At 39.3% G+C, this 19,087-nt stretch overlaps 1 protein-coding gene across 1 annotated transcript; it reads right to left on the bottom strand.

The window, feature by feature from the left end:
• Positions 1–104: 104 nt before the first annotated feature.
• On the bottom strand, positions 105–17,599 carry LOC140319667 (serine/threonine-protein kinase Nek5-like). The gene is made up of 24 exons (XM_072397406.1): positions 17,514–17,599; positions 16,693–16,817; positions 16,226–16,322; positions 16,046–16,143; positions 15,729–15,812; positions 14,502–14,572; positions 13,651–13,737; positions 12,155–12,209; positions 11,365–11,478; positions 9,920–10,006; positions 8,604–8,694; positions 7,722–7,834; positions 6,161–6,219; positions 5,386–5,565; positions 4,942–5,020; positions 4,286–4,384; positions 4,090–4,170; positions 3,448–3,549; positions 2,199–2,276; positions 1,846–1,938; positions 1,596–1,776; positions 1,228–1,338; positions 968–1,079; positions 105–742 (listed from the first exon to the last, which is right to left on the bottom strand). The coding sequence occupies exons 2-24, from the start codon at positions 16,810–16,812 to the stop codon at positions 427–429; spliced, it is 2,508 nt and encodes an 835-aa protein (XP_072253507.1). The 5' UTR covers positions 16,813–16,817; positions 17,514–17,599; the 3' UTR covers positions 105–426.
• Positions 17,600–19,087: the final 1,488 nt, after the last annotated feature.

Below are 19,087 nucleotides of genomic sequence, written 5' to 3'. Positions count from 1 at the left end.
TTGATTATACATATATGATAATGTTACAATACATTATTGACTGTTTTTGTACAACTCTTTAAAGTTCCTTTAGTCTGAGTATATCACAACTGCCAGTAAAAAAAAACGAGTAGCCAAAAATCAGCCTGACAGCTTCTTATACTCGACTGATGTCACCATAATATGGTTGTCATGAATGATTTTGGGCGTGATAATTGCACAGTGAAAATCTGATGGCAGTCCTATCGTGAATGAAGTGACCTTTCACTTCACTTCACACACGTGTAAACATGTTGCTTCACATGATACCTTAAATTAAACACAATAAATGTTTCTACTCACAGGTTTTCATCCACTTCATTAAATGTTACTCTGTTAATATCGAGGTAAGAAGTCATTTCAGCTTGTTTTTTTCACCCAGATTACGGACTTCTGTGTTAGTGAGTCTCAGGTAGCCTGATGCTTATTTAAAGCTCTGTCATTGTCTGTCTGGAACTTGCCTGGACCTGCAGGCTGACTGTCTCCCTCTTTAGGTTTTGAGGTGCCTGCTGTGATTTCTTCATGTGAACCTTCGATCTTTGGCTGGAATCGCTGACCATCTGCAGAGCTCTCTGCACCACCTTGCTCCTTCTCTTCTGTCTCTTCAGCCACCCCCGCCGTCTCCTGAGGGCTTTCGTCTGAGCTCGAGTCCTCCATTACGTACAGGTTCCTCATGGAGTCTGCCACCGCTTCTCTCAGCTCGTCCTCTGACTCCTCAAAGTTCCTGATGAGGAATGGGAAATTGATCTGCTCTCATTCTGGACGAAGATAAGCTCTGAACACAATGCTCTGAACTTAATGCTGAAGCTAAAACGCACATTTAGAGCAGTACACATTCTATATTAATTAGTCCACAGTGTAAAACCCACATGATTTCCACTGAAAGTAAATGTGCACAAACAAATCATGAATCTTATAACGACAGAGGAACAGAGTGAAGTGAACTCACGTGTCATCATCATCCGACCTCGGCTCCATACGCTCTTCATCCATCTCCACATCTGAGTCTGAGTCTGAGTCTTCTTCCTCTTCCTCGGTTCTGTCTTGTTCTGGTTCTAAATCTGAGGTAAAAGTCTAATCAATCACTTTGTCCTAGTTTACACTTTTCTGGGATCCTTTAGGAGAAGCTTTAGGATCCAGCAGATTTAACTCTTCACAGTGTTTCATTCTCGCTGCCTGGGGTGACTGGATCAGTGTGTGATGTCTGACCTGTGCTAACTGAGTCCAGAGTTGAGGATGTGAGTTCAGCCTGAGCCAGAGCGTTCAGCAGGGTGTCTGGGGAGCCATCGACCCACTGCCTGCGACCTGCTGCATCTTCGTCTGTGTGTATTCAGGACATACCGCTCTGACAAACCAGTCTCTTAACAGAATCGCTGAACTCTTTTTAAATTTCTTGACAGTGATTTTAAAGCTTTATATATTGTTTCAATCATTAAGCTTCTATCTAACTTTGGTAGCTAAATGGCTAAAACAATACCTTAAAATGACTAATAATCAGTGAGGTGTAAAAACTGAAATATGTAATTCAGATAAATATTTGCATGTTTCCTCTCAGATGTTTTAAAGATGTACTGGACCTCCTTCAGCTTCGACTGCGGTGCTGCAGACGGAGACGACGTCCATGTTTGCAAGTGCGTCCAGCAGAGTCTGAGGAGTCCTTTGGCTCCACCCCCTTCTCACCTTTGACCAGTCCCTAAGCTTCAACTCCTCCCCTCTCTGGAAGGTCAGAGTCTGGTTCAGAAGGTCCACTTCCTGTTTCTGAAGTCAGCACAGAGTGAGAGAAAGAAATAGAAAAAGTGGAGCAGACTTATGTCTTCCATCTCTCACCTTGTCCCTTTTTTTTCTTCCATCAGCTTTTTCCTTCCCTGGATCTTCGTTTTTCTCATCATCATCTATGCGAATCTCAAACATGATTCCCTTCTGCAGGTTTGCCACATAAAAAAAAGGAGAAAAAGATCCCTTCACCCTGAGAGATGATTATACTTAACCTAAAACGATCTATTCTTCTTGGGCCTTTAAAGAATTCCAACTAAAAGATGTGGCATGAAAGGTGATTTGGAGTAAGTTGTTCAATGTTACAAACGTTACTGTTCTGATAAATCTGAAAAATCCTTGAGTATCTAATAATTATTTTGTAGCCGGAAACGTTGAAAACTCTTCTTCGGCTGGCGTAATCTCACCTTGTCTTTGTATTTCCTCTGCTGCTCTCTCCTCTGATCACTCACTTCTCCAATCTGCCTCAGAGCTGCTTCAACATCCTGTAGCAAGAAACAAATGCTTCTGTGGTATCTCACTCCTTCTGTGTAGAACAGATACTCTATCCCCCATCCTGTAGTCAGACACTTTGCTCTGCTTTGACTTTATTATGGATAGATATCACAATGAAAAGATTATACAGAGCAAATAATCTAATTTGATTGAATCCAGGAGTCTCTATAAATTAAATATACATATTCTGGGGATAGAGAGGAGTAACAGCCTTCTTATTAAAGAGCCCCATCAGTGTCACTGTGATCTTTATAAGCAAAGGGGTTTTGCATTGTGGCAACTGGTCCAACCACCCTTGTATAATAGTGCATGTGAGTCCTTGCCATGAGTGAGCAAATTTTCTCATTGTACCTCCAAAGAATAAACTACACTTTTTTGGAGAGAACATCTCCCACAAAGAGAGAAATAAGACCGGAGTAGTTTAGTTCTTCTTAAAAAGTAAGTAAGTGTTATAAGGTGCTTGCCGGGCTTCAATTTCAATTTCCCCTTTGACATTGATCCGATATTCTGCTGCTCAACACCCTAATGTTGTAGGTCTAAATTGGACCGATAAAACCGTTTTAACAAGAACTGAATGGAAAAGATGAGGCCTTCCACTTCCACTGCAAAGGCCTCATCTTTCTGCCCACACTCTGCTGCAATACAGTGAGGCAGTTTAACTTGCAGCGCAATGACCAAATACGTGTAACAGTGATTAGTCATCACTGTGCAGTGGTGTGATGCTTTTGAGTTTGGTGGCTATCTCTTTGTGTAAATAAATATAATCCAATGAACAAGTAGGGATTCTATAAGTCTTACAAAGGGTTGCAGTGATCAGACAGAATGAGAATGACAGAATTGATTTGAGGCACATTGATGTCATGTGTGGGAGTACAAAGGCCACATGTGGTGGGTGTGAAAGTTGATCCACTGCTGATACGCCTCTGAACTGACAAGGGAGGAAGTAACAGAGGCGTAACGAGCTATAAGTGCAAGCTAACGTCATGGAGCATGCCTCATAAACCAACACCAGCTTGATGTGTGTAAGCACACACCGATGCAGGGCTGAGCCTCCTTTATCCAGCATGTATGAATGATTAAAAAGGAACAGTGGCAGTTTAACTAGGATGCCTTTTTTCGCTAATACGCCGCAACCAATACAGGAAAAGGACAAGTTTGTACCTGAGCAGGTGCTGCTTCCTGCGGCCCTTCACCGTCTGAAGAAGGTTCTGTGTATCTGGGTTTCTCCACCACAAAGGTTATATGTTTGTTTTGTGGATGAGCCTGACACAAAACACAATGAAAATACATTAACATTTTACTTTAATGAGATAAAGTTACTGTTAATATCTGAGTAAAAAGTATATTGAGTGCATTTCACCCATTAGAATGGGACAAGCCTTTTATTTTCATTTGTCACACTTCTGCAGATGATACTAAATTGATCCCAATAAGACGCCTGATCTCTCCCACCTTGATAAATGCTAAGCAGATGTCGTATGAAGAACTGGATGTTGGAAACCACCTCTAAAAACACCCAACTTTGGATTTTTTTTTTACGATTTTAGAGTTTTAAATCAGAAACCAGTCAAAAAGCTTCAGCTACACCTTTCAATAAAATCAGAAAAAGGGAGCAAATCAGGTCACTTTTGTGTCACTGGTGAATGATTTCTTTTAGGACTGAGTTTAAATTTGAATAGAGTACTTTAAAGACTTGTCACAGTCATTATCTGTATCTCTATTTTTAATATTTGTTGTATAAAGCACCTAATAACTGGTAAAAGTGTTATAGTGATAAACTTGATCATAATAAAGTTTGTGCACCTCAGTTTCAGCTCTCGGTCTCATCTGTTTCATCTCTTGGTGATACTGCTGTCTGATGAGATCCAGCTGACGCAGATATTCCTACACGCACACAAACACACATACTTTCCATATTCCTGCACAGAGCTTCATTTCGAGTGCTTTTTGAACACTTCTTTCACATTATAATTTGTTACAACTCTCTTGTGTGTACAACCTGCTGTCCCTCTTGTCTCTTTTGGTGTTCAGGTGGTCCCTCTTCCTGCACTGGACCACCAGGCTTCCTGTTGCGCTCAGCTGTACACGGGCGCAAACCCTGATGGTCAGAGAGGAAAAGGTCAGTGGTTAAAGATTAGTGGCTGAATGCTCACTTTAATCTGTTACAGTGGCCAGTCTGACAGGAATTTAACTCCACTGTCCACCAGTTAAAGGTACACTGACTTACTTATTTTAGACTTAAACTTTACAAAAGTTCACCTTGTATTTTTTATTGCAACACGTGTCTGTGAAAGCCTTGTTTACGAGTACGTTTTAAGACTCGTTTTAAGCGGGATTCTGATCATAACCTTCACTTACACAATTTGTGAGCATAGGACTGCAGTTACATGAGTTATTGTTCATCATCTCTCAAAATGCAGGCTTTTATTAAACGAAAAAGTAAGTCTACATAACCTCAGAGGTGTAAAAAGATATATCAGAAGCATTTGTGTAGAGTCAGTCAGTACGGTTACATGTACAGTTAAATCAAACTACTGTTACAGCTCCACTGGGCCAATTAACTCGACCACGTCACATTTTTTATTTTCTATGGTCCTATAAATGCATTGAGAAACAGTTTAGACTCCATTGGCTGATTGTTGGGCTGCCTCTTACCAGCTGCTTCTCTGCTCTCAGCTTATACTGATTGGCTTCCTGTCTCCTCTGCAGGTATTCATTACGTGCTGCAGCCACACTGACAGACACAACAGAACGTAGAACCATTATACTCATATTGTTAATATCAGATAAATAAAACATGACAGAAGCACAATATCATCTCCAACAACAGGCTAAAACTGACAGAAACTTTAAAAAGAGCGGTACAAGAGCGTGAGAAATTGCTTTATTCAGGTTGGGAGTGAAATTAGTAGCTTGATGCCTCTCATGTCTGCACTAAAAAAAGCAATGTTTAACTTAAAATCAACCTGATTTCACATCACTGGGTGACTCTACTATGTCTCAGCCATTACTGTACAATAATCAGTAATTAGAAAACTAATTGGCAGCTATGTTGATTCTGCTTTGTTGATTTGAATATCTTCAGTTTTAGCCACTCACAGCTGGTATGGTTCTACTGGAGGAGCATCTTGGTCCTCACATTGCAGCATCACATCCTTCGCTCTCTCTGGAGGAGGAGGAGGAGGAGGAGGAGAAGTGTCCTGCTTGTTCCTCCTCTGAAAGGCATCCAGCTGGGCGTGGTAGTGGTGGTAAAGGCTGATAGGCTGCTGATCGCTGATCCTATTATTGGCAGTCCATGTCAAAACTTTATGAGCATGAGTGCAAGTTATATCTGGACGATAACATGCAGTGCTTCCTGTTCCAGCCCCCAATACTTGTCCAACAAGCTGTTCATTAACTAAACTATGCATGTCATACAAGTGAAATTCTCCAAATCGTTGAGAACTTATAAGCAACACAAATGTGAATACAGAAGTTGATGAGTGCTGCTGTTTTGTAATTCATGAAAGTTCTCTGAACTCAGGTTTTATCTTTATCTTCGACATGTAGCTTCCCCGAGCTACATGTCGACACTGAACCCCACGTTGCCTACCGATGTATCCATCGGTGCATGAATGTGTGTATAAATGGTTAGAAAGCATGTTGTTATGTATAGACTTAAGACGTGCTGTATGAGTGTGTGTGAATGGGTGAATGTGGCCTGTAGTGTTAGAAGCAATTTGAGTGGTCAGTTAAACTAGGAAAGTGCTATACAAGAACAGTCCATTTACAAGACGTGTGAGAGCCAGAAATGTGATGCAATAGATAAAAAACAAACAAACGTGGAAACAGAACAAAAGAGCCTGAGAGTCATTGTAAGCTGATTTTCACTCACCTTTGGTTCACTGCAGACTCTCTGTCTGCAGCTGGTTGACCTGCTCTTTGATGTGGAGGCTGCAACAATAAATAAATGCAGTGTTAGGAGAAGAAAAACACTGATTGTGTTCTTTTCAGAGCTGATGAGTCATTGTTCCACATGCAGATGGAATACATGTGTGCAGCTGATTTTTAGAAGATGCTTTGTGGCAGAACTAGAACATGAAATCACTTTGTGCCTTGTCCCCATTGCTAAATCAACCATTCAAAAAAAATCAACAATATTATTACAGATCTGCAGCAAAAACTCAACCATATAGACATTAAAGCACAAAAATGGTCTTAATAGGACACTGTACACATAATTTTAAAGGGTGTTTAGGAAAAGGAATAAGCATTATTTTCCAATGAAACTCAATCCTACATTGTGTGCAGTAAAATCAGTAAAATCCTGGACATCTTCAACCAGTTTGTGTTGGCAAGCGCCATCAACAGTGCTGTGGGAGCAGTATCAGAACCAGAGATGTCCTCAGGCTCAATAAGCTTATTCATGAGTCTGGACCGACTGCTTCCCATCATGGACAATCCATCACATCCATTTCATGATGTCATGTCTTGGTCATGTTTTACATTTTTGTCATGTCTCATGTTTTTATCAAGTCCGTGTCTTAGTTTTGCCACGTTTTCCTCAGTCTCTCCTGCCCTGCCATCAGCTGCACTCCCTCACTAATCACCTTCCTCAGTATTTAGTCTCCCAGTTTGTCCTTTGTCAGATCCTCACTGTCACTCTTGGTTAGTCACCGTCACCCAGGCTAAAGTCAAGTTGGTTATCAGGCTTGTCCTTGTCCTTAGTCATAGTTCATGTCAGATTGTGTTAAGGTTTTTGAATTCTGGCCGTTTGTTACAGCTCTTTGAAACAAATCAAGTTTGGTTTTTTTTTGCATATCTGCATCCGGGCCTTCATCCTCACCACCACGCCGCACCTATCTGACACGCGACAGAGACAGAGCAGCTCCTTTTCCAACAGACTCACACTGTCTTCTGTGTCACAGGTAAGCACACAGTGCTCTCTACATATGCACTGTTTTTAGATATATATTTTAACACTTGCACTACTGAACTGTACATACCGTTGTCTTATTCCAGTCTGCAAACTGTTTCGACACCACACAGCCATCTGAATATAGCTTTTCATATCACTTGACCAAACGTTATTTGCTATTATTCAATACTTGGATTCCAACATGATCTACACTAAAAAGAGTTGGTGTACACTATACACATCTTCTCTAATGTAATCACTTACTTTCACAAACTTACACATACTTGTGACTAATGCGTGGGCTAATTAATGAATCTTTTTTTTCAGGTGTTGTGATACATTGTGTCATGATAACGAGTGTTTTTCCACATTTAAACAAACAAGTGAACAATTTAAGAAATATAAGCAGCCTTTTAGCTCAGTTTAAACAGGGGGGAACAGAAAGACTGGCTCTGTCCACATGTCTTTTGTTGTGTTCACATTAAATAACTCTGAAATCAACTCTTTGCTATCATTATTATCCTTCCCTCGTCATTACTTTGTAGTGGGCAGGGGTGTTGAGTCTGAACGGCACTCTCCAGTCTGCTTTAGCTGGAAGTCTTTTGTCAGTGGCATCAGGCCTCTCTGCTCCTCTGGCCTTCTGTTTCTTCTCTGGAAAACAACAGAATAACAAAAGTAGACTTTCATTACCTATTTAGGTATCAAACTCACATGGTTTGTGATTGGTCCTAATCATGGTTTTCTGACCAAAATGTTGACTTTCTAAACAGTTCTTAATATGAAATGACTATTCTGTTTTTGTAAGTTCATTACATTGTTTTTCTTTTCTGAACATATGCCATGTTAGTTTTCATGTTGAAAACATTAAATTCCAAATAAGACAGCAACAGAGGAGCAGGGATAATAGTTGAGGTTCGTTAGATAACAGCCTTGAAACCGCAATTGAAAACAGATGCACTGTTTGCTTTAAGGACACTGTCTGCAGAGATGATTACAGTCATGATTACACAGAGACCAACCCACATTCAGCTTGTTTCCCAAGAATACAGACTGATATGCAGAGAGTTATGTGTCACTGCAGTTTATCTGATGCGATGGAGGAGAAAACTGCCACAGTGTCAGTAAATGACCACGAGGGGGTGCCCAAGTCCAAGTACAGCACAGGGGAGGAAAACTGCCCCAAGAGTGAAGCAAGTCACATGACATTATGAATAGTTATTAGCTGTGAGGAAAAAAGATCACTTTATTATAATCCGTCACAGAACTGTTGTCCATGTCCATAAGTAAAGATTTAGCAAGTTACACTCTCTACATAAGAGTAGAGATCTGCTTAAATTCATGGTGTAGCAGAAAAAAGAGCCCAAACATACAGTTACTTGATAAAGTTTTAGGTTTTGCACAGTACTAATTGCAGCAATACCTGCTGCGTTTGCTCCTCTTGCTCTTGTTTTCGCTGCATTTGATGTTGCTGCTGCTCCGTTTCGATGCAACACCGTGTGGCTAAACGCCTCCTGCACACACAGGAAACCACAAACAAACACACACATATATGTCAACCCCCTTTAAGACCCTCCTATAGAAAAAAAAGTATCAGAAGACATTCAGAGCAGAAAAAGAGAGAAAACACTGCAGGTTAACTTGTGTCTTTTTCTTGAGTTTCTGAAAGCAGAACCATCAGTCTCCACTCTTGTGGAACCAGCTGCCAGTCTGGGTTCAGCAAGCAGACACCTTCTAAGATTAATCTCTCCTCTTTGATAAAGCTGATAGATGGCGATGGCTGAGGTGGCCATTGAAACATCCTTGAGTTTTGCTACATTATTGTTGTTTTTAACTTCTCTTTTTTCTCTTTCAGCTGGTGTTATTGACCGCACTTTCTTGTCATGTCAACCCCCAGCACTGGTTCTGGTTCAGATGGAAGGTTCTTCCTGTTAAAAGGAAGTTTTCCTCTCCACTGTCACTGTCAAGGACTGAATCGAAGAGAAGATTTAATGGGATCCGTTGGCTTCTGAAATTTCTTCTCAGGTATATTCATCAGATGAACAGAACAACTCACACATTTTTGTAAAGTCTGATATTTACTAATGTTTCATTCTCTTGCAAAAATACCAATTTATTTGTCATTAAAACAAATGTATTTACAAAATAAATCTCCTAACATATATCCCCGTTACACACTGTTTGGGCAGTGTAAAAGTGTGTGTTTGAAGGAAAGCAGAACAGTAAAATTGAGAAAAAAGGCTATCTTGACATTCATTTGTATGTGTTTTTCAAATAATCCTAATTGTTGGAACCTGTATGGCTTAATATTACTGTACGATAGATACAGTAATATTTCCACAGTGGAAATTGTGTGGTTTGGGGAAAGGAGACTGGGTCCAACCGTCTTCTGTGATGTTCCAAGAGACAATTTTGATCACATGGCCCATGAAAATACATAACTTCGTAGTAGTCTTGAGCCAGCCCTCACTCATATATTTTGCTTTCAAGCAGCCAGAATTTCTTCTAATCTTTTAAAGTGGTCTTCAGCAACAGTTCTCCAGGCTTTGTCAAGGTTTGAGAATTTTTTATTTGAACATTGGCTGCTTTGTTACTTATTTTCAGTCCAGTCCTTGAACCTGACTTAAAGGAAAAACATGTGTTCTATCTACAGAAAACTTATCAAAGAAGTTATTATTACATACGGTTTCTTTCTAAAAGAATACAAATCAAAAAAATAAAACCAAACAGATCAATTACCTGAGAGTTCAGATGTCTGTTGATGTGTTTCTCCAAGAAGGGACGTCGGAGAACTGAGCTGACCGAGGGACGATCTCGGGGGTTGACCTGAAAAACAGTGTTTGTATGTTCATGTAAGACTGTTCTTTTCATAAATGACATTACTCAAATATAAGTGATCTTGTGAGTCAAAAAGGCAATATCTTCTTCTTATCTAGCAATGAAATGAAGGTAATTTATTGTGCGGTCCATCCATTTTCTATACCTAGACGGGCTGGACCCTATCCCAGCTGCCATTGGGCGAGAGGTAAATGCTGGACAGGTCTGTGTGATATTATTTCTAATGGAAATTTGAAAAGAGTTTGTTTCTACAGTAATTAAGCAGCCACCAGTATCCAAAAAATACTTTAACTTACTGATTTTACAGGTCTGTCCCTTGGAAACTGTGTACGAATGTATTTGTAAGAATATACTGAGTCTAACTGTGTTTGGGTTATTGACCATAAAAATATTCTGAAACATGAAATCAAGAGTTTTAACACCGCTGTAAACTACAGGTTAGACTGTAATAATTTCAGTATAGATCTGTAATGTAATGCTTTATGTCATCCCTGAATATACAGTATGACTGAGCTAATAACAGCAGAAACAACGTTCTCTATTTTACTGAGTAACACAAATTCCTTTCGGGTTTTGTTAAGGATTATACTTGTAATTCACAAACAGAAACAGCATCTTTTTGTTTGGTTTGAGGAAACTGAGAATTGTGTGGATGGTATTTCCTCCGACAGTGACAATAATCAACAGACTGCAGCGTCCACAGTCAACAATGGAAGCTTCTTAATATGCAGCTACGGTTAACATCCTGAGAAAATGCTACAGCAGTTTGTGACATTCAGACGTTTACTTGTTCCTCTAATAGCTAATTCAGAAGGCTGCTGCTATAATCTAGAACAACTATGATCACATAATATGCCCTCTAAAATCGTTACATTTACTGCAAAATTCAATTCCCCGTCTACAAAGGCATAAAAACAGTTACACAATTACCTTTTCACTCGTTATAAGCCCCGTCAAGACTTTCAGGAGCTTTAATTTCTGGTTGTCTGTCTTTACTGGTTGTAATGTACACAAGTATTTTAAGCTTTGTGTAGTTAAAATAAAATAAAAAGTATCATCAGCTTTTATCTGGTAAAAATACACAAAATATCAGCATTACTTTTATTTTATGAGCTTATTTGTTCTTAATGTAAAATTTAAATCTGGAATGTAGTGAAAATCAAGTATAAAGTTATGTCATAATACTCTTTACATCACTGAGTCTGACTCATCAATACTACGCTCTGAGTTATTCCGAACTCTGCGGGTTGGTAAAGAGTCAGTCAAGACTTCAGATTCATGTTCATACCTGCAGTGTGCACACACTTGTTTATCTCACACTGTAAAGAAAAAGGAGTGTGTCAAACCTTGAAGAGTTGGGTGATTAGCAGGCGAAGGTCATGGGAGTAGCGGCTGGGTACTGGAGTATAACGGCCCCGGCAGATCTTACTGACCAGCTGCCGCAGGCTGCTGCCCTCAAACTGACAACGAGCAGACGTGCAAATTCACACACTGACAGTTCACAGAAAAGTAAAAGATTCTAGCAGAAGCTCAACACAGAAAATGGGAAAATAATGGAAAAAAAAACGCTTATATGCACGGATAAATGTATGACTGCCCGACTGCTGTACTGTAGAAGAATTATCTCACAGGTTTAAAGTCACAAAAATAAAAAAATAAACATTTCAAGACATTTAACAGACTAAGTTAATGTACCGTCAGAATAAAATATAGATGATCTAGATGCAATATTGGGATAACTTTGACCATCTGTGGAAATTTCCAATTTGCTAAACACTATATGTTCTTTTTTTTTAAATAGATCAATTAAGATGGCCTGTCTTTGCCCCTAATTTAAAACAAATTGGCCTTTGTTTTTGCCTGTCTGACATGTTCAGAATCTGTATGACGTAGAAAAGACCTCACATAGACATCTCTTATATCTTCTGTCGTGAACAAGACAGTTTTTCTCCTTTTATCTTATAAATGCATGTCAAGTTGACTTTTAAAACCTATTTTTAACATCTTTTTCGTGGAATTTTTCTTGCTCTTTTTCTTGGACTTGGCCTAATTAGCATCAGTGTTAGCTTTAGCTTAGGGTTAAGGAACCTGTGCGTATAAAGCAGCTGCTGATGTGCAGGGTGCACTGTAGCTTACTGGATGCCTCAAGGTGCAAAGTTCATACAGGACGCACCCCAGAGACCAGATATCCCTGCAGAGACAACACATACACAGACACACACATAGAAACACAGACATTAATCTAACAATTTCAGCTGCACACACAGCCCAGAATGTCCTCCTTGCTCTGTGCTGATGTTTTCAGCCCAAAACATTCAGGGAGAGGGTCTTTGACGTCACTGTAAAACACAACAGTCAGTACATCTTATATAAAGTAACATGCTTCTTGTTGAAACAGGATACTGAAACTGAGTTTATCATTATCTCATTCCCCTGAGCTAAAGTCATAAACAGGGAAAAAAGCCACAATGTTAAGAGCTGTGAGGTCACCAAACTGAGCACAGCGCTGAAAGAAAAGTCAAGTAAAAAAAAAAAAGTTTCTGGCATTGCTTTCTTGGCTCAGTATCAAGTATGCGGGGGTGTGTGTGCTCTTGTATCTTTGTGAGGACCTGTTTTATATGAGGACATGTTGGGAAACTGAAAACAGGCTGCTCCAGTGATTAAAATCAGGTTTGGGTTAAGGTTAACGGCATGTCTGAGTGAGTGTGGGAAGGAGGAAACAACTCTGACCTCAGCTGCATCAAAACATGACAGCAGAAGAAATCCGAGCAATGATACAAACACACAGCAGGACGCGAAGAGGCATCATTAGTTTTAGGGGTTTGCATGAGTGTGTTTGCCGTTAGCAGGCGTAAACATGCGTCTCTGTATGCGTTTGTACACGCTGCTGCTGAAATGAACACCCTTCTGAGTAAATGTATGCAAGTCAACCAGATCATGACAAGATGATTCCACAAGTACTGAACTATCATTACGCACACACGGTTGATCAACAATCACAGCCCGAAGCAATTACTTGTCCCCCTGTACAGGGACTTCAAACATTTAATGACTGTAAATTTGTTTCACACTGCATAAATGCAATAATGTGTCCAATGCTGGCCCTGCCAAGAGATTCCCATGCACCAGGACACTTAACTCTGGAAATGTGAAGGTGGTCTATGACGACAATGTTTTGAGGGAAGCAAGGGAACTTTTTTTACTGGAATACTGTGAGTTACCACTAATTTCATAGCAACATCTGTATGTCTGTTTAAAACTACATTTTAGTGCACTGAAAATATAAATTGCTGCACTGAGGAAACATTTAAATCAGGATGCTACAGGCAAACATAAGAGGTTTTGATACTGTCAATTACTAGTTTATTTTGCCTCAGTAACAGGAGTTAATTCAAAATAGTGGAAAGAAAACTTTTTAGGAAAACTTTTAATTTAAAACAATGGATGTAAAAGACCAATTCCAGTACATTTGTACATCACACCTCCGGCTCACAGCAGAAAAGTGTGGCCTGCAAAATAAATACAGTCGTAGAGAGTCTGATGATGATGGTGAAAATAAGTTTTTTTGTGAGACGCATTTGACAAAACATTACAGCCACAGATCTTGGTATCTGATGGCCGCACATACGCACGTTTTGTTGTTGTAGGGCCGACTCTCACAGATCTCTGGAGAAAGGTAGTATGGTGTCCCAACACAAGTCCTGGCCAGCTCCATCGTGCTGCATGGTGTAACAAAACCAACAAACTCAGTCAAGGTTCAATACATAAAAGAATACACTTTAACTACACTTTACAGGCCTTAAACGTTTATCTTTTTTTAAAACTTAAGTTAAAGGAGCCAGTTGCTCATGAAAATGTGCTTCCTTATTTTTAAAGATTTCTGCAGCATTGGAAATCTCCTCTCTTCCCAAAAAAACAGGTGCAAATCAAACCAAAAAGAAAACAAAAGGACGGTCCCCCACATAATCTTTACTAAAATAACATTTCTAATCACTGACTGTGAGGGGGACATGAACAAGTCTATTAAAACACAACAACAGCCATTTCTGCTGAACACACGTCACTCCAGATACTGAATGCAATCACATACTTTTACCACTCACACATATGCAATAATGGGTTATTTTCCTCAATAAAAACAGTAAATAACAAGATATGACAATATTTTTGTTTGTTGAATTTGGTTCTCTTTGTCTCTCGTGAGTAAATCTGATAATATTTCAGGACACTGCAAAATTATGGAAGGTTCACAAACTTACAAGCACCACTGTGCACTACAGGAATGTGTTGTGCACTTTGTCAGACTCTTAGATTGCCCGTTGCAGCCATGCACTACAGGCTGACTACTATTTCCACAACCATGTGTTTACAAGTCTTGGTGGACAGTTTGTGGAATGATAATCAGCTGTTTGGAGGTTGTCCATGTGTGACAGACAGCTGCACTCTGTGTGTGTTTATGTGTGTGAAGATGACACTGACTTACTTATTCAACATTCTTGCTATACCAAAGTCCCCCAGCTTTGCTTTCATCCCTCCACGGGTTAGGAAGATATTCTAGAGCAGAGGGAGAGTAGGAATGAAAGCATGCTTGTGTTGTGTGCATGAAAACAGATACGATTGATGAAAGATAGTGATAGTTGTGTGGTCAGTGAGATATTCTGGGAGTTGGCACACAGCGTGGTCTTTGTTCAGGGCAAAGCTGATCTCAGGACAGTTGAGCTGTAAAATCCAGTGAGCTCTGTAATGATAACACTTGTTAATTAAAGTCTAACCTCAGGGACTGTAGATAATGGTGTTCACCAAGTGGTGAGAAATGCACGAAATACACTCTGAGGGATTCAAAGCTCAGGGGAGTGGATCCAAAAGAACATTCAGACTTTGTTTATATCACATATTACAGACAAATTACACAGCAATTTCTTACCAAAACCCTTCTGTTTTTGCATAACACTACATGCCCCCGAGGAGTTGAACACCTTGTAAAATATAATCACGAGCGTATCATACAATTGACTAATTGATGTATCACACAATATATATTAATTTGTGAAAAGCAGTAAGTGTGGCTGAGTTTTCATGTATAATTTATTCTTATTATGAACTCAATATAAAACGGAAAAAAAAAATAACCTCAATGAAAAGTTTGACAGGGAATTTCTTTGCTGTGAAACTTAAAAAAAACTCGTCCAAGCCGTCAAAACTCACATTCAGCCAGAGGAGGAGCAAGGAGCTGGCGTCCAAAACCAATTAAAAAGCAGGTCTGAAATTTGAAATGAATTTGAAATCGGTCCGGAAACAGTGCCGAGACTCAAAACAAATTGCACCAAACTGTCCACGAAGTGTGGAGAAAAACTGTAATGTGAGGAACATTTTCTTCAATTTGCTGCACTTTATATAAAATGTATAAAACACAGAATAAAATACATGCCAATCGTATCCAAAACACTGAAAATCCATTGGTTATTTTATTTTTCATTTTATAGACTCTTTGTTAATTGTAAAAGTAATTCTTATACTAAATCTTAGGATTAAATCAAAGCATACAACCTGAACTTAAAGGATACAGTCATTGATCTCATTGTGTTGGAAGAGACCAACTTGAAGTTTAATTTAAATGAAGGTGGGGTTGTGAACTCCGGACTATCTCAGAAAAAAGATGAGCTGGTTTTGACAGTGAATGAACTGCAGCTGGAATAAAAAGGCCAGTTACCTGAGCTTTGATGTCTCTGTGAAGAATCTTCCTTTCATGGATGTATGTAAGACCCAGGCAGATCTGAACAAACCAGTCCACGATCTGAGAAACATGCAGCTCAACTTTAAAGAGTAAATCCCCTCCAAATGACAATGTTAACATAAATCTGTGCACTTTTATTACTAATGTTGGTGGAGACAATTCTGTCTGCACAAAGGGATTCATGTTATGGGGACATCCTTGTTTCAAAGTCTGTTGAGTCCCAATTTAAATCATTAGATTTTACAGTGGATACCTGGTTTAAGGTTAGAGCAACGTTAGGTTACTGTGTTCACCTTCTCCTCAGTGAAAGGAACTCCTCTCTGCATGTTGATCTTCTTCATCAGATCTCCTCCGTCACAGTACTCCATCACTATATACAGGCTGCCCTTCTCTGCACAAAGATGGAAGAAGTACCGTGACTCTGACATGAACTCAGAGATGAGCCTGAAGATGTTCTGGATGGAGACTCTCACCTTGAAATGATGTGATGAAGGAAACTATGTTTGGATGTTTCATCTTCGACAACAGTGTCACCTCCTTCTTGGACAATTCCTTTTCTTTTGCTGACATCTGAGCAGCAAACATACTTCTAAACCAACAATTCAGTGCTAAATGTGGAAATAAACATTCTATAGAAAACATACATGTTTATCTACACACACAAAAACATTAACCCTGTTAACATTTCAGGCAAAACAGCAGCTGCAAGCTCACAAAGTCCTTAAAAAGTAAGTAAGAATTCATATGGACTTGGATGCTGATGGTGAGACCGTTTTCTCTACTCTCTTCCCCTTACTTGGATATTTGGATAGCTGAGCTTGCACGCGCAGGGAGAACATGCAAGCTAACCACCATACCTAATTTTCACCCCAGTTTAGTTTAGAGATGCAGAAAACCTAATGATCTGATCTCAACCAAACACTGTGTGCTGCTGCTGTACCTTTCTGAGGCTGATCTGTTTGACCACACACTGTCTGTCACTTCCCTTCTTGTCTCTGACCAGGAAAGCTTTCCCAAACGCACCCTCTCCAATCTGTCGGATAACCTCATAGTCGTTCATAACACCTTGAACACAAGTGATAGACACGAGAATAGCGTTGTACACAGATCTATAAGGGCGAAACATTCCAGCTGCTGCAACATAAGCTTTTGTTTTGTTGCCAGTATTTTTGCATTTCAAATTGACCTTAAGAAGCTGAAAAAAAAATCATCTAATCACATATCTGATCAACAGTCAATAAGATATTAAGATATTCACTTCATCATCACGGGTGACAAGCATGACATTTGCACCTTTGAGAAGGTTAAGCAGAAGATATTAATAATGTAGTATGAATAATACAACGATGTAATGATCAAATTATTAAATTATATATATTAAAAAAAAAAAACTGTTGCTAAACACAGCCTAAATAGTGATATCAGGTATGAAGCTAGGATAAGCCATATGCAGATAAGTTTATCCAAAGTTTAGTTTGATGTCGGTTTAAAAAAGAAACAGAAAAAGTATTTTTCGACATTAGCCTGTAAATAAGATTGATATAATTCATTAGCCTGTGACTAATTTCACATTTAGATAACTTTAAATGTGCGTTGACAATTTTCTTAATAAGCAAGATCACAGCGGAACACGGCTGTTACCATGGAGACGGGAACACAGGCTGCCAGCCGCTGAGTTAGCATGCTAACACTAAGTTTACCGTCGAGAAGAAAGATACACGCTCTTCCTTTTTAAAATGTCAGATAAAAATTATCACTTACCTTTTAAGAGTTCAGAGAGGTGGAAATGACATAGTGAAATAAATTAACGGCAAAGAGTTGAAAAGTCGTGAGGCGTTAAGGTGCCTGTCAAGAAGTAAAAAACGGTTTTACGTACGGCATGCGCGAAGGAAAGCCACAAAGCATGCTGGAAGTCGTAGTTGTTGTTTAATTAGAACCAAAAGTTATGCAAATGTGGTGCAAGAAAAACATCTATAATTTTTCATTCACATTGTCGTTTCAAAACCATCAAGTGCTTTTTATGCAGAAATTCTGCAATTGTGTGTTGCTTAACTGCTTTAAATATAGTTTCTTGATTGCTCATGTCAGGTTATATCCAGTAATACAGCACAAGTACAATATTTCCATGACGTATGAAATGGCATCCTAGCCACAGAATCATTTTTATATTTAACTGTCCTTCAGAGTCGGGGTGATTTTCTCCATCTTCTTCTTTGAATTACTGGATTAAGTTAGACTTTCCTATAAAATTGCTGTATGTTTTTTAGAGCTAATTTTAGGCGCAGCAGTAGTTTCCACCTGCTTTAGGGTTCAGACTTCCTTATTTCAGGCTAAATAAAATCTAGAATAAAGTGGTTTACATATAGGAGACATAAAATATAGATTATACAAAGGTGAATAGTATTAAAAAAAAAGAAATACACCACTAAAACTTGTTATAAGAAGTGTCTTATGTGAGGTATTTTATGAGTCCAAGGTCATTTGCCAGATTATTCCAAACCTAAAGTTCCCTGCCAGCAAAGGCCCGTTTCTCTTGAGCCTCAAATCTAGACACCACACACATGAGAATACTCCAAAGACACTCTGAAGACTGGAGCCGAGCCATCAAGAATCACAGAAAGTACCTAATAAATCTTTAAAGTCAATCTTAAATAAAGTCTGCAGTGATCCTTTGTGTGGCATGATGTCATCACTTTCCATTGTTTAGGATGAAACTCCTCAGAAGCAGAGTAAGCACTTTGGGAACAACTTCTTCCAAGGACCACGGAGAAAAATCCCAACTCTAACAGCACCCAAAACAAAACAACTACACCCTGAACAAAATACAGGATACAAAAGAAAAACATACAGTGGAGGACCAACAACGCAGTTTGTCTCACATCAGCAGAAGCTCACTGGTGAGGTAGAAAACCTGGAGTCGAATCAACACTTTACCAACTTCCAACTGCAAGATCAGGGTCCTGATTTTAATTCTCTGATTCATCAAGGTGACCCTCCATCCACCACTTAACACCTGGCCCATTTCCCATCATCCTCCTGTGTAAGGGCCTCTCATTAGTACTTTAATCACAGACACATTTCCACTCGGCTCAGATGACACAGGCTGAGCGGCGACAGCTGATCCCGAGTCGGTCCTCCAAGAAGACGTGCGATGACATGACAACCACACAACATTTTGGATGATCCTCACCGCATCAGGTCACGACTAACTGCGTGTATCCATCAGTGGTGGAAGAAGCATTGGGATAACAACTTCATTAAAGAAAACAGCAGACAGAAGCACTGATTTGTTTTTTCTATTTTTTTTTTTATTGTGTTGGTCTGTTTATATCTTT

Source organism: Leuresthes tenuis, unplaced genomic scaffold, assembly GCF_036924035.1.
Source record: "Leuresthes tenuis unplaced genomic scaffold, fLeuTen1.0.hap1 SCAF_12, whole genome shotgun sequence".
NCBI classification, from domain to species: domain Eukaryota; kingdom Metazoa; phylum Chordata; class Actinopteri; order Atheriniformes; family Atherinopsidae; genus Leuresthes; species Leuresthes tenuis.
This window is presented reverse-complemented; position numbering and strand designations above follow the sequence as displayed.